At 40.6% G+C, this 14,890-nt stretch overlaps 1 protein-coding gene across 2 annotated transcripts in view; it reads left to right on the forward strand.

The window, feature by feature from the left end:
- JAKMIP2 (janus kinase and microtubule interacting protein 2) overlaps positions 1-14,890 on the forward strand; it is a 197,617-nt gene that overhangs the window by 165,413 nt on the left and 17,314 nt on the right. For both annotated transcript variants that reach the window (XM_005683112.3, XM_005683114.3), the window contains 4 exons: positions 1,852-1,920; positions 4,460-4,537; positions 6,413-6,616; positions 14,441-14,506. In XM_005683112.3, the coding sequence (XP_005683169.1) occupies positions 1,852-1,920; positions 4,460-4,537; positions 6,413-6,616; positions 14,441-14,506 (417 nt within the window). The remainder of the gene's footprint in view (positions 1-1,851; positions 1,921-4,459; positions 4,538-6,412; positions 6,617-14,440; positions 14,507-14,890) is intronic.

Genomic DNA, 14,890 nt, shown 5'->3' on the forward strand with positions numbered 1-14,890 from the left:
GTTTCCCAGCCCAGCATATTTAGTAAGAGATCAATCAGCATTTACTGAATGAGTGAATTCATGAAGACATTGTTCTTGTGATACAATAATAAAGAAAACACCGTCTTACCACCAGTTCTGCTACATTTATTGGGCAGTGATAACCAGAGCATCTCATCCAGTTGGGGTCATAAAGGGCTTTTCTTTATTGCAGGAAAAGTCACTTTAGTTTAGGACTGCAAAGAAAACTTGGGGAAGTTTCTATGAAAGACAGAGACTACTTCATTTGACAGTTCTCTTAAAAACATGATGTACAAGAGAATTTGTTTCTCAATGTAAGTGGGCAGCAAGCCAGAGGGAGCATTTTAATAAAACTGGGTGGTACACAATTGCAATATGAGGCTGTGTACAAGAAACCCATGACTTTGGACTGAAATTTGTTCCATGAGGGAAGTTCTGTGTATGTTCCAGAGCTGAGAGACTAGCATCTCTCCAGTCTCCATGTCTTTTTGTATTTCCCCATGCTCCTTACAGCCAAACAGCTGTTAGTGGCAGCCCCTTGTGAATATCAAGGCTTTAATACATAGAAAAATGTTCAGTACACCGCATAATTTATCACAAACCAAGAAAAAATAGCTAGTAGTGAGGCAAATTTCTAACAGTGCAGAAGTATAAAAATGAATGCTAACCAAAAAAACTAGAATACCGTTGAGTACCTAGTAGATGCAATACACTGTGAATGGGGCCTTAGGTTAATTATCTTCTTTACGCTTCACATTATTATTAATCTCATTTCACAGATAAGAAAGTTGAGACTTAGAGTAACCAGGTAATGTTTCAAACCCACACAGCTGTGAAAAGCTAAGATTGGGATTAGACCCAAGGTAGCTGGGAAAGATTGAAGGCAAGAGGAGAAGGGGATGACAGAGAATGACATGGTTAGATGGCATCACCAACTCAATGGACATGAGTTTGTGCAGACTCCTGGGAGATGGTGAAGGACAGGGAGGCCGACAGGGTCGCCCAGCAGTTCAAGGGTTGCAAAGCGTCTGTCATGACTTAGCGACTGAGCAACAACGAAGTTGACCTCTAGGACCCACACACTTAATTATTTTGCCCGGTTGCCTCCCTGGGGGACAAACTGTTGGTTAATTTTGTAAAGACCCATTATAATAATTCATTCTCTGAAACCATATATGTGGTAGGGTCACACTATATTATTTGAAGTCTGAATTTATTCAGGGTGTTGATCAGTGCTAATATTAATGCCATCTAATGTTGATGTTCTAATACTTAGAACAACATATTCTAAGTATTAAGAAAGTAAATTCTCTGTGTGATTTAAAATGTGTCTGTACTCAACAAAATGATTCTTCAACATGTAGCTGTGATCAGTTTCATATACTGAAAAACTGCCATTTCTCCATCTCACCTGTTGTTCTTTCTCTCTTTGTGCTTCCTCCAGTCATAGGGAGTTAGACATACCTTCAGCTTGGAACTTGCCCCTCACTTTTGCCTGGTCATCACTGACTCAATTTTTACACTTCAGTGCAATGTCATTTCCAAGAAAGCCTCTCATGGCAATCTCCAATGAGGGCAAATTATGTATTTCTTATTCACCCTCACATCCCTGGTACCTAGCACATTGCCTGACACATGGTGGATAACAGTGAAGGCATTTGTTGAATGAATAGTGAATTAATGGATGAGTGGGAAATTATAAACTTGTTTCTGAGCTAAGAGATAAAATGCACCAAGATAAAATGCCCTTAGTAGACTAAGAACTTCAGAAAAATCGGCAGCTCAGGAGATGGAACCATCTAGATCACATCAAGCAGTCATGTCAAACCCTGTGTCTGCTTTGCTCCATAGTGGATCCAGCAAATTGAAGGAGCAGAGGCTGCCCTGCACCAGAAAATGATGGAATTGGAAAGTGACATGGTGAGTAAAGATGAGGTATCATAAAAACAGAGAAAAATTGAAATACCTGTCAATTTCAAGTTACGTTCTCTAAAAATGTCACATTGTAATTTTGTAGTATTTCCAAAACTAACGCTGAAGAAAATCCAGTTATATGTTTTTCCCCCCTTAGGCTAAATAATTTTTCTACCGTATATAATTATAGTAAACTTTACAGAAATGATGGGTATGACTTTGGTATTAAAAATCTCCAAGCCATCTCGCTCCCATTAAGATGGCTGCTACTAAAAACAAAACAAAACAAAATAGTAATGTACAATGATGGAGATGTGGAGAAATTGGAACCCTGTGCAATATTGCTGGGAGTCTTAATGGTACAGCTGCTATGAAAAGCAGTATGCTTAGTGATAGCTCAAAAAATTCAAAATGGTATTACCACATGATACAACAACACCACTTTTGGGGATATACCCATAACAATTGAAAGTGGGCTCTTGAAGAGATTTTTGTGTTCAAAAGCAGCATTATTCACTATAGCTCAAACATGGAAGCAACCCAAGTGTCTGTATCAGTTGATGAATGGATAAGCAAAATGTGGTATATACATCCATGGAATATTATTCAGCCTGTAAAAAGGAAGGACATTCTCCTGCATGCTCCAGCATGACTGAACTTTGAGGACGTATGCTAAGTGAAGTAAGTCAATCACACAAAGACCAGTACTGTGTGATTCTACTCACATAAGGTACCTGGAGTAGTCTAACTCATAGAAACAGAAGACACAATAATGGCTGTCAGGAGCTAAGAGGAAGAAATGGGCACTTGTTGTTTAATAGGTACAGAGTTTCAATTTTGCAGATAAAACAAACCCTGGAGATTGGTCTCATAACCTTGTGAATATTCTTAACATTACTGAACTGCACAGTTAGAATGGTTATGGTTATAAAGTTTATATTATATGTATTTTGCCACAGTTAACTTTTGTTTAAATCCGCTAGCCTGGGAATTGGTCCTTATTACTGTTGTCACTATTACTAAAAAACAGGCAGCAATTCCTGTTCGGCTGGAGAATCTTATAGTAAAAACAACTTGAATTTCTATAGCACGTGACAGCTTGCAAATTTGTAAAATTTGCTGATATTTTACACAGAACTTACATTTTACCAACAGGTTAGGCTCTAAAATCAAAAGATTTAATAAGAACTGTCTATATTCAAAATACCCTTGAACACTTAATACAGAAGTTTTTATTAGGCAATCAGATGGTTATAGGCCCTGTTCTAGGCACTGGAGCTCAGATGTAATCAGCTGGAAGTCAACAGCAAAATGGCATGCAGACATATCCTCTCTTGAAATCAATGCAGAACTTCCGTGGCGGTGCAGTGGATAAGAATCCCTGCCAATGCAGAGGACACGGGTTTGATCCCTGGTCCAGGAACACGACACATACTGCTGAGCAAGTAAGCCCGTGTGCCACAACTACTGAGTCTGTGCTCTGGAGTCCAAGAGCCGCAGCTGCTGGAGCCTGTGTGCCCTACAGCCTATGCTCCGCAACAAGAGAAGCCACCTCAGTGAGAAGCCCGTGTACCACAGCGAAGAGTAGCCCCCGCTCACCGCAGCTAGAGAAAGTCCAGGTCACCCAGCAACGAAGACCCAGCACAAACAAAAATAAAAACAGGGGAAAAAAAGTTGGTGCAGTCAAGTTTACCTTCAGCATTGGAAGAGACGCTTGTTCCTTGTTAAGCGTACAAATAAAGAATTAACTCGTGCTTAGGGCTATGTTCTGTACAAAGATATATTTTTCAATGCAAATGACAGGATGCTTGCAATATGAGAACCACTCAGAAATTGAGGACAAGCAAGGTAACATCAGCTTTATATCTCCTGGATCACCGTGGCTTTATAGCAAGGGCAAACACTTACTCATTAAGTAGCAGTGTGGGTGGAATCGCTCCCACTCTCTGAATTACTATCTAGCTTTGCGTTTGCTAATGATACACAGTTGAGTTTGAATGAATTAAGTTTCTTATTATACAACTCTGCTCTATTACATTTCATAACATTCTCATAAAAATATACTCTCATACATAGTATATTTACACAGATATGCTTATTAGTTAGCATCTATAGCATTTATCTTGTCAAAAATTTATCCTTAGGGACTTCCCTGGCAGTCCATTGGTTAAGACTCTACTTCCACTGCAGGGGTCTCCTGTCCGATCCCTGGTCAGGGAAACAAGATCTATATGTTATGCAGTGAAGCCATAACAAACCAAAAAAGTCTGTCCTCAGTGGCACACTCTTAAATTGATATGAAAATTCTTTTAGACATTCCATGTGGATTGTTTGTCATTTTATGCTTCTTTCCACTGATTTTTACATACCCTGTGTGAAACTGTAAAAGTTGAACTATTTCCCCGAAAGACAAGATCTCTGACCCTACAAAGACTAGTGATTTGTCTTACAGTGGAATTAGAGAAAACATTAATCAGTACAATTTAGATATCACAGTCTTGTTAACTAAGCTGACTCTATCTACTAATGTGGCCATTTTTTCTAGGAACAATTCTGCAAAATCAAAGGCTATCTGGAGGAAGAGCTAGACTACAGGAAACAAGCCCTCGACCAAGCATATATGGTAGGTACAAGAGACATTCAAGACACTCTGAGTGTGGATGGTTATATGCTCTGTAGTAAAGCATCCTGTGTAATTTGTCATGTCATGTCTGTGAATAGACCACAACATGCAGCTCGCTTATCCAGTGGATTCCAGTTCTCATTTTAGACCAAATGTACATCTCTAGCCCTTTGTGTTATAATACTATTATAATAGTTAATAAATATTTCATCGTAATTCATTTTCAAACAGTTGAATTATGTTGTTAAATAATATTTAAATGAAAGACAGACTGGATGACAGTGTTGATTACAGAGAAATTTAGTAAATCAAATCTGATTGTTGGGGATCCTAATCTAAGGGTAGGATAATAATGTATGTAACATGATACATATTTTCAACTCATTTATTTCTTACAACAACCCTATGAGGTATAGGGAATATTATTATTTCTATATTACATATGAGAAAATGAAGGCTTAGAGAGAGGAAGATGTTGGCCCAGCTTGGAAAGTGAGTAGGTAGTGCTTACGTTTGACTCCAGGCATTGTGGCCGTAACTACCATAATCCAGCTTCAGTGAGTAAGGCTGTATGGGGGAAATGGGCTCTACCTTTCTCTCTCCTCCAGATTATGCTGACTCGGGAGCACATTTGATCCACTCCCCTGTAACAAATTCATAAAGCATCATTCTTAATGTTGGACTGCAGCTTGGATTTCTTCTCTCTGGGTGGGCACCACCCTGCCCTGCCACCATAACACAGTGTAATGACTCAAGACAAAAAGAGGAAACTTAGAAGTTTTTATAATGCTTTCCTGGAAGCAACCTGAACTGCTGTTGGGAAAAGAGTGAAGCACTTAGCCCCTGCTGATAACAAAGATGAGTTGGTACTTCCCCTCCAAGTTGAGTAAGGGATTCTGAGCACTGCCTGATGGGGAAAGGGAGTTGCCCTCTGCTTAGAGAATAAAGAAGGAGGTGACTTTTCCCTCCCTTCCTACCCTTTCAACCTTGCCTCCTCTACCTACACATGATAACGTTAGACCAGGTCTGTGTGTCCCAGGACTGAAGACTTTATCTTTAACTTTTAAAAGGTAAGGCAACCCACTTAGTCCAGGACAGGAGCTTGGAGGACATCCCTTTCCAGGCAATGTCCTTTCACCTCTGTCAGAGTCGTGGGGATCAGATTATAGATTGTGGTAACTGTATCTGAAGCATGTGAAAGAAAAGAAAACTGGGCTGTACAAAGCTGTAGACTCCTCATCTAAAAAAGAAGAGCCTCAAGGAGGCATTTTACAGCTAGAGCAACTACAAATCTCAGAGTATTAACAAACAGACCAATTCCAAAGGGTCTTAGGCTCTATTTCCCAATTTTTAAGAAAAAAAAAATGGAGACTATAAAGCCATCTTCAGAAGTGTGTCATGTGGAGAGAGGTGGCACTGTGTGTGTGTGTGTGAAATACCTCCAATTTCAAGTATTACAACATGGACCACTTTGCAATGCTTATTTCTAAATAATATGCTGCCACAATAGATATCTTTAAATATCTGCCAAATGAAAGAGAGAACAAATTTATTCTCAGCTACCTTTGAGAATAGAAAGATATACAGTTATAACTAGGTCAGGACTTCCTGAAAAGGAAAAGTATGTGAAATAAACAGGATCCAAGAAAAAAAACAAATTCCCCTCCATCAGGGAAGTTTACATATTGGCTAGATTACCCTATGGCATCTTATAAAGGGAACCATCAAAAGGATATTTAAGCTGGATAAGCTTTGACATTTATTTTGTTGCTCTGATCCTGTGAGAGTATAATAATACATCCCTCCCCATATACGCAGGTGTATGTTTCTGCACCACATGTAAGATACTAAACTCCAAAGTTTTCTATTTTCCAGAGAATCCAGGAACTAGAAGCAACCTTGTACAATGCTCTGCAGCAAGAAACTGTTATTAAATTTGGTGAATTATTAAGTGAAAAGCAGCAGGAGGAGCTGAGGACGGCAGTGGAAAAGTTACGGCGGCAGATGCTGAGGAAGAGCAGAGAGTACGACTGTCAGATTCTCCAGGAGAGAATGGAGCTCTTACAGCAGGCCCATCAGGTGAGGATGGAGTTGCTACATCTGTGTTGGGTGGTGCTTAGCACATGAGACCTAGTGCTTAGTACAGAGTGTTGATGTGGGTATGAAGAATCCTGAGAGCTAGAAGCTGTTTTCAGAGAGCAAAATAAATAGCTGCTGTTTTACGCCTACACTCAGAAGCAGGGTGATGGTTTCTTAATGAATTAATCTGAAGAAAATTGGCAGTTCAGAACCACTGTGTCATGCTACTGTTTTTGCAACAACTTTGTCATGAAATAATACCCTTTGAATTTCATGGAACCTGATCATATCCCTTTTCCTGGGAAGGGACTCTTTGGGACTTTTTCCAGGACTGAGATCATGCTGTTTTTCACCCCAGTCCATGACCAAACCTGATGGAATCATCAGAAAAGGGTGAAAGGGATCAAGGGCCTTTCTCTTTATTCCCAGAATAAACAGCAGCAGCAACAATAAAGCCTGGAAGCCACCTCTGATTTACTGGCATTTGCTGTAGGTCAGAAACTAAATTAAGGGCTCTCCTTCCATCATTTTATTTAATCCTCATAACAGCCCACAGCTGTAAGTATTCTTATTATTGCAACGTAAAGAGATCATGATACTGAAGGAAAAAGTGCTTAAGTCATTTGCCCAAGATGACAGATAGTAAGCCACAGAGCAGGAATTACAACCCAGATCAGCCCAACTGCAAGGCCAGTGCACATAAACGTTGCGGTATAATGTCTTCCACAGCATGTGTCATATCATTTATATGACATTTCTAGACCAGCAAGGCTCAGAATAAACACCCAGGATTAACTTATAACCAGCATTCTTAATTTCAACTATTTTTTCATATCATACCTTGGCAGGCAAAGACTAGGGTGCTGGTCAAAAAGCAGATTCTGTAATAATTCCAGAACTGAAAGTTCCAGGCTAGTGTACTTGGTACTCATAAGCTGTAATAAGCAACTGGTATGAAATCCAGATGCACTATACAAGAGGCGAGAATCATGTGGTCTTTAGAGATCAAGGTGAGTAGCAAAGGAACAGGGGTTATTTTATGACACCAGTAAGAACAGTTTATGGGGAATATGACATTTATCACACTTCAGTTGTAGCCAAGAATTTTGTGGATCTTTATAGGCTAGTAAATTACCCAAGTTAACGCTGCAACAATTTTGTTCCAAAGATAATAAACACGTGCATTTTGTGAGATTCCATCATAAAGTTTTGGATTTCAGCTCTGAAGAGAGTTTTTAAAGCATTTAATAATAGACTCAATAGAATCATTGCTTCTCTAAGGGAATGAACTTGTCCTCTAGATAAATATTTCTTTGAATGCAGTAGCATTCAATTAATTTCAGCGAAGTGGGAGGTGTGTCATAGAACTGTAGAAGTGTTTATTTTTAAGGTGGAGAAATAGTTATCTAAATTTATTTATGATTAAAACTTTGTCAATGCTTTTAAGTGTCTCTTCAATCAGCTAAGGTATTTACTCCCAAAAGAGAAGGTTCTGTTTAAGTTAATCTGGTCTGAGCTGTTAGATGTGTTGTATTTTCAAGTTTCTGTTGCCTTTCACCAAGGAGAAAAGGAAAGATATATCCATCTGAATGCAGAGTTCTAAAGAATAGCAAGGAGAGATAAGAACGCCTTCCTAAGTGAACAGTGCAAAGAAATAGAGGAAAACAATAGAATGGGAAAGACTAGAGATCTCTTCAGGAAAATTAGAGATACAAGGGAATATTTCATGCAAAGATGGACACAATAAAGGACAGAAATGGTCTGGACCTAAAGAAGCAGAAGATATCAAGAAGAGGTGGTAAGAAGACACAGAAGAACTATACAAAAAAGATCTTGATGACCCAGATAACCACAATGGTGTGATCACTCACCTAGAGCCAGACATCTTGGAGTGTGAAGTCAAATGGACCTTAGAAAGCATCATCACGAACAAAGCTAGTAGAGGTGATGGAATTCCAGCTGAGCTATTTCAAATCCTAAAAGATGATGCTGTTAAAGTGCTGCACTCAGTATGCCAACAAATTTGGAAAACTCAGCGGTGGCCACAGGACTGGAAAAGCTCAGTTTTCATTCCAGTCCCAAAGACGGGTATTGCCAAAGAGTGTTCAAACTACTGCACAATTGTACTCATTTTACATGCTAGCAAAGTAATGCTCAAAATCCTCCAAGCTAGGCTTCAATAGTACATGAACCAAGAACCTCCATATGTACAAGCTGGCTTTAGAAAAGGCAGAAGAAATGGAGATCAAATTGTCAACATCCATTGGACCATAGGGCCTCCCTGGTGGCTCAGATGGTAAAGACTCTGCCTGCAATGCAGGAAACCCAGGTTCCATCCCTGGGTCAGAAAGATCTCCTGGAGAAGGAAATGGCAACCCACTCCAATATTCTTGCCTGGAAAATCCCATGGACAGAGGAGCAGTCTCAAAGAGTTGGACATGACTAAGCAACTTTCACTTTCATTGGATCATAGAAAAGCCAAGAGAATTCCATATAAACATCTACTTCTGCTTCATTGACTACACTATAAAGCCTTTGACTGTGTAGATCACCTCAAACTGTGGAAAATTCTGAAAGAAATGGAAATACCGAACTACCTTACCTGCCTCCTGAGAAACTTGTATGTAGATTAAGAAGCAACAGTTAGAACTGAACATGGAAAAACAGACTGGTTCTAAATTGGGAAGGGAGTGAGTCAAGGTTGTATATTGTCACCCTGCTTATTTAACTTATATGCAGAGTACATCATGTGAAATGTGAGGCTGGATGAATCATAAGCTAGAGTCAAGATTGCCGAGAGAAATGTCAATAACCTCAGATATACAGATGACACCGTTATGGCAGAAAGTGAAGAGGAACGAAAGAGCCTCTCGATGAAGGTGAAAGAGGAGAGTGAAAAAGCTGGCTTAAAACTCAACATTCAAAAAACGAAGATCATGGCATCTGGTCCCATCACTTCATGGCATGTAGATGGGAAAACAATGGAAACAGTGACAGACTTTATTTTCTTGGGCTACAGTATCAGATGGTGATCAAAGTCAGATGGTGACTTCAGCCATGGAATTAAAAGATGCTTGCTTCTTGCAAGAAAAGCTATTACAAACTTAGGGTACTAAAAAGCAGAGACATTACTTTGCTGACAAAGATCTGTATATTCAAAGCAGTGGTTTTTCCAGTAGTCATGTATGGACCATAAAGAAGGCTAAGCACCGAAGAATTGATGCTTTTAAACTGTGGTGTTGGAGAAGACTTTTGAGAGACCCCTGGACTGCAAAGAGATCTAACCAGTCAATCCTAAAGGAAACAAGTCCTGAATATTCATTGGAAAGACTGATGCTGAAGCTGAAGCTCCAATACTTTGGCCACCTAATGCAAAGAACTGACTCATTTGAAAAGACCCTGATGCTGGGAAAGATAGAAGGCAGGAGGAGAAGGGAACGACAGCTGACAAGATGTTTGGAAGTGGAACTACCATATCTCAAAGCACTCAGGCTGAAAATGCTGGGAGTTTTCTTGTCCTTCTCACCTTTCCTGATGATACCTTCTTCCTCAAAAGCTTCCATGATCCCACTTTCCAGTTGAGTCTAGTCATGCAGAAATCTCCAGGTCCTTCAGTAGCTGGCTACCCCTCCCCTAAAAACTGGATTTAAGACAATCTCCAGAGCTTACATTCCTCTATTTGTGCAGAACTCTTCCTTTACCCTTGAGGCCGTGATTTTCCACTTGTAAGCCTTCGTTTGCTTGACTGCTGCTGCTGCTGCTAAGTCGCTTCAGTCGTGTCCGACTCTGTGTGACCCCATGGATGGCAGCCTACCAGGCTCCCCTGTCCCTGGGATTCTCCAGGCAAGAACACTGGAGTGGGTTGCCATTTCCTTCTCCAATGCATGAAAGTGAAAAGTGAAAGTGAAGTCGCTCAGTTGTGTCCGACTCTTAGCAACCCCATGGACTACAGCCTACCAGACTCCTCTGTCCATGGGATTTTCCAGGCAAGAGTACTGGAGTGGGTGCCATTCCCTTCTCCAGTTTGCCTGACTACTGACCCCCAAATGCCCTTCAAAGTCTGCTGCATTTATCCGAATGTTTTCTAATCCCAGTGTAAGCTCTATCTCCAGCAGGATGCTCTCCCAGATGAAAACAATGGATCACTTATTACTGGAAAAATATATATATACCATACTTTTTTAGGCACTCGTTCAAGACCAGTTACTGAGGGCCTGCCTGTGCTGGGTGCTGAGAACATGATGTCGGACGAAGACATAAAGGTCACTTCTCTCATGTGTCCTGCAGGTGAAGAGAGACGGGGTGACAAGGCAAATAAGCAGCGGCCAAGGCAGTTTCAGAGAGTGCTCTGAAGACACATGCATGTGTCTGTGTGTGTGTGTACTGTGTGAGAAGGAGAGCTCGGGAGTAGCTTTAACCACTCCATACTGGCTGGTCTGAAGATGTTGAAATCCCAAAGAACCAGCCACACAGAGATCTTGGCAAGGTGGCCAGAAGTTAGGATCAGCAGGGGCTAAGCCTCTACTGTGGGAATGCTTGAGATACTCAAGGAGCAGAGAGAAGGCCAGTATGGCAGGAGGACGCAGAGCGGAGGAAAGGCGACTGTGAGGTGAATCTGCAGAGGTGAGACAGGGCTAGATCGTGCTGGGCCTGAAGAAGTTTGGGTTTTATTCTAAGAGCAACTCGGCTGACTCTCCGTTCTTCCTCTTCCTTGCCCCTTAAAGCTCAAGCACTGCTGTGATCATTTCACATTCTTTGTTTGGTGCGTGTGTGATATTTTCTTGGCTGTGGCACATGGCATGTGGGATCTTAGTTCCGTGACCAGGGATCGAACCCACACCCTTGCATTGGAGGTGCAGAATCTTAACTACGGGACTGCCAAGGAAGCCTACCGTTTCACGTTCTAAGAGTTCACACTGGCTGCTGTAGATGGGTGTAGGATGCAGGAGATCAGAAGCAGGAAGAGCAGGCAGTAACCTCTCGCAGTTCTGATGGGGGACTTGGTACACTTGAGAGCAGGAGAAACTTTCCTACTTGGTAGAAAAGAGATCTGTTTTGGACTCTGCAGGGTTTCCTGTTAGATCAGATGGCAGTCTGGGCAAAGCTGGGAAGGAAAAAGAAATAAAGCCCACAGCACACAATGGAGCAAACCTAACTCAATTAATATGTATAGGCAGCTCCTCTGCACAACGAAGCACTGTACGAGGTATTAGAGATTGGTGATGGAATTATGCTTAGTTTTGCTCTGTTTTCCCTTTCTACATAATCTGTTTTTTCCTGTGTTTTCCGTTTTTATCTCCCCATCTGGATGTGATGGTTCTTGGAAATCAAGAACTAAGTGACACCTTACTTGTGTTCTCCATTACATCCAGCACAATCCTGTACATGTAAGCAGGCGCCCAGCAAGCACAGACTTGGAGGCTGAGTAGACACTACACTAATCCCTCATGCCCATGGTATACTTGATGTAAGGCTTGCCTCCACATCCAATAGACTATATCAGGGAAATACTTGCATACTCAAGGTAGAAATAGCTAACAAATTTATTCTTTCACTGTGTAGCATAAGCAGCACTATGGAAATACACACAAACACACCATCACACACATTTATTTATCATTCATTGTCACACGTATCAGCATTCATTGTCATATAATTTCACAGTCCTTCTAAAAAAACACACCTTCCTCTCCTGCAGAAACCTCACCCCTTTTCATTTAAAGCAGGATTTCTCAATCTCTGCCTGACTGACATTTCGGGTCTGATGATTCTTCTTGGTGGAAGTTGGCGGGGAGTGATCTGTGTACTGCAGGCTATTTAGAGCATTCCTGGCCTCTGCCCCTTAGATGTTAGTTGTGACTGGTGATCACATGTGATTTGAAACTGTCTGGGTAATTATTGGTGATGGTTGCACAACTTTGTGAATATACTAAAATCACTGTAACTAATTTAAAAATGTCCAGATATTGCCAAATGTCATCTGGGGTGCAAAATCCCCCCTAGTTGAGAACCACTGTTCAGAGAGAGGGGCTGTAGTTTCCAAGTTGAACTGTTCTTTGTTCCAGCTTGCATTTTTGTCTCCCCACATTGCACTGTAAAAACTGGTCTTTCTATGTTATCACATCATTTAGCTTCCATTGTTTTCTTCTTGGACTCCAGTTCTCCATTTTCTAATTATTCCCAAAAGACTAATTATACTAAATTACAAGCCTACACTGTGTAACCCTATGCTATGAACATATAAGGCCTTTAATTTGCCAGAGGAAATTTGAAAACTTTTATTCACTTACAAAACCAGTTCAGTTCAGTTCAGTTCAGTTGCTCAGTCATGTCCTACTCTTTGCGACCCCAGGGACTGCAGCACGCCAGGCCTCCCTGTCCATCACCAGCTCCCGGAGTTTACTCAAACTCACATCCATTGAGTCAGTGATGTCTTCCAACCATCTTATCCTCTGTCATCCCCTTCTCCTTCTGCCCTCAATCTTTCCCAGTCAGGGTCTTTTCCAATGAGTCAGCTCTTCGCATCAGGTGGCCAAAGTATTGGAGTTTCAGCTTCAACATCAGTCCTTCCAGTGAACATTCAGGATTGATCTCCTTTAGGATGGACTGGCTGGATCTCCTTGCAGTCCAAGGGACTCTCAAGAGTCTTCTCCACCACCACAGTTCAAAAGCATCAGTTCTTCGGTGCTCAGCTTTTTTATAGTCCAACTCTCACATCTATACATGACCACTGGAAAAACCATAGACTTGACTAGACGGACCTTAGTCGGCAAAGTAATGTCTCTGCTTTTTAATATGCTGTCTAGGTTGGTCATAATTTTCCTTCCAAGGAGTAAGCCTCTTTTTATTTCATGGCTGCAGTCACCATCTGCAGTGATTTTGGAGCCCCAAAATAATCAGTCTGTCACTGTTTCCACTGTTTCCGCATCTATTTGGCATGAAGTGATGGGACTAGATGCCATGATCTTTGTTTTCTGAATGTTGAGCTTTAGGCCAGCATTTTCACTCTCCTCTGTCACTTGCAAATTAGTGTCTATGTAATGTTGATTTCAAATCTGTGCTATTCAAATTACTGAAGTTTTGTTATGGTTTACAGGTAATTTCGAAGATGTTTCTGAGCCTTTTTTATCTTCAAGATCACTTGTGCTATTCTTGTAACATTTGTTTTTTCCCCTGAGTTATCAGTTCCTTCTTTGGATTCTTTTTTGAAGTGTAGTCTCTAACTTTGTTTTATGAAAATTGATTAGTTTGGTTTTATGAGAAGATCGTACCCTGAAACAAATTTGAAATAAGATTGAAAAAAAAGTAGAACAGCAACTAATGGCATTTGTGTGAGCCACTTTTAGCCATTTTTTAATGAGGCAATAAACAATCAAAAACCTTAGTCCAAATGGTTTACTGTTAACAAAGTGTGTTTCTTTCTCTCTAGCTCTGGGACACACAGCTGTCTCCACAAAAAGGTGACTTTCCCACATCTCACGCCCAGCTCATGTTCCACTGGCCAAAACAGGTCTAACTGACCACGGTCAAGTGCAGTGGGGTGAGAACCATACCTCTGTCACAGGGAAGAGGTCTGCAGAGATAGATTGACCCAGAAGGAAAAGGATGGCAAATATTTTTAAAATACACTCAATGACAATCATTTTGAATATGAATATAAGCAATTTTTGAAATATGCAGTAACCCACCGGATGTAGAAAAATGTATACATGACATTTCCAGATGCTAATGTTTTTATGGGAAGTTCTGTGTTTTAGGCTGGTGAATGGTCTTGTTTAACTTAACACCTTGTAAAGCATTTGGGTTTTTTCCCCCTTTTTTCAGAGAATTCGTGACTTAGAAGATAAAACAGACATCCAGAAAAGACAAATAAAGGACCTAGAAGAAAAGGTATGTGTGAACTTCAGTGTGTATTTCAGTCTTTATTTTTTAGATCAGACAGTAGTATTTGTTTCACTCACTGTGTTTCTTTCTTCTGAGCTATTGTGTGTTGTGTGTAGGTAGGTATAGTTAAGCTCTGCCTGTAGTCAGGCACCAGGGTTCTGGCAAAACATCTGCTTACAGTTATACATTTTTGCTGTTTGTTTTGATTCCTGTTCTTTTCTGTAAGTGTTTTTTTTCCTCAGTTTTCCCTTTCCCATCTTCACATCTTTTCCAAAAGTTTCTTCTAGTTTTATTACTCTGCTTTCCTCTTCCTTTTTGAAATAATGTGTTCAGAAACTTAGATTGACACAGGACAATTTTGCCCTCATGTCATTTCCCCAGTGGTCTGAA

Source organism: Capra hircus, chromosome 7 (genome assembly GCF_001704415.2).
Source record: "Capra hircus breed San Clemente chromosome 7, ASM170441v1, whole genome shotgun sequence".
NCBI classification, from domain to species: Eukaryota; Metazoa; Chordata; class Mammalia; order Artiodactyla; family Bovidae; genus Capra; species Capra hircus.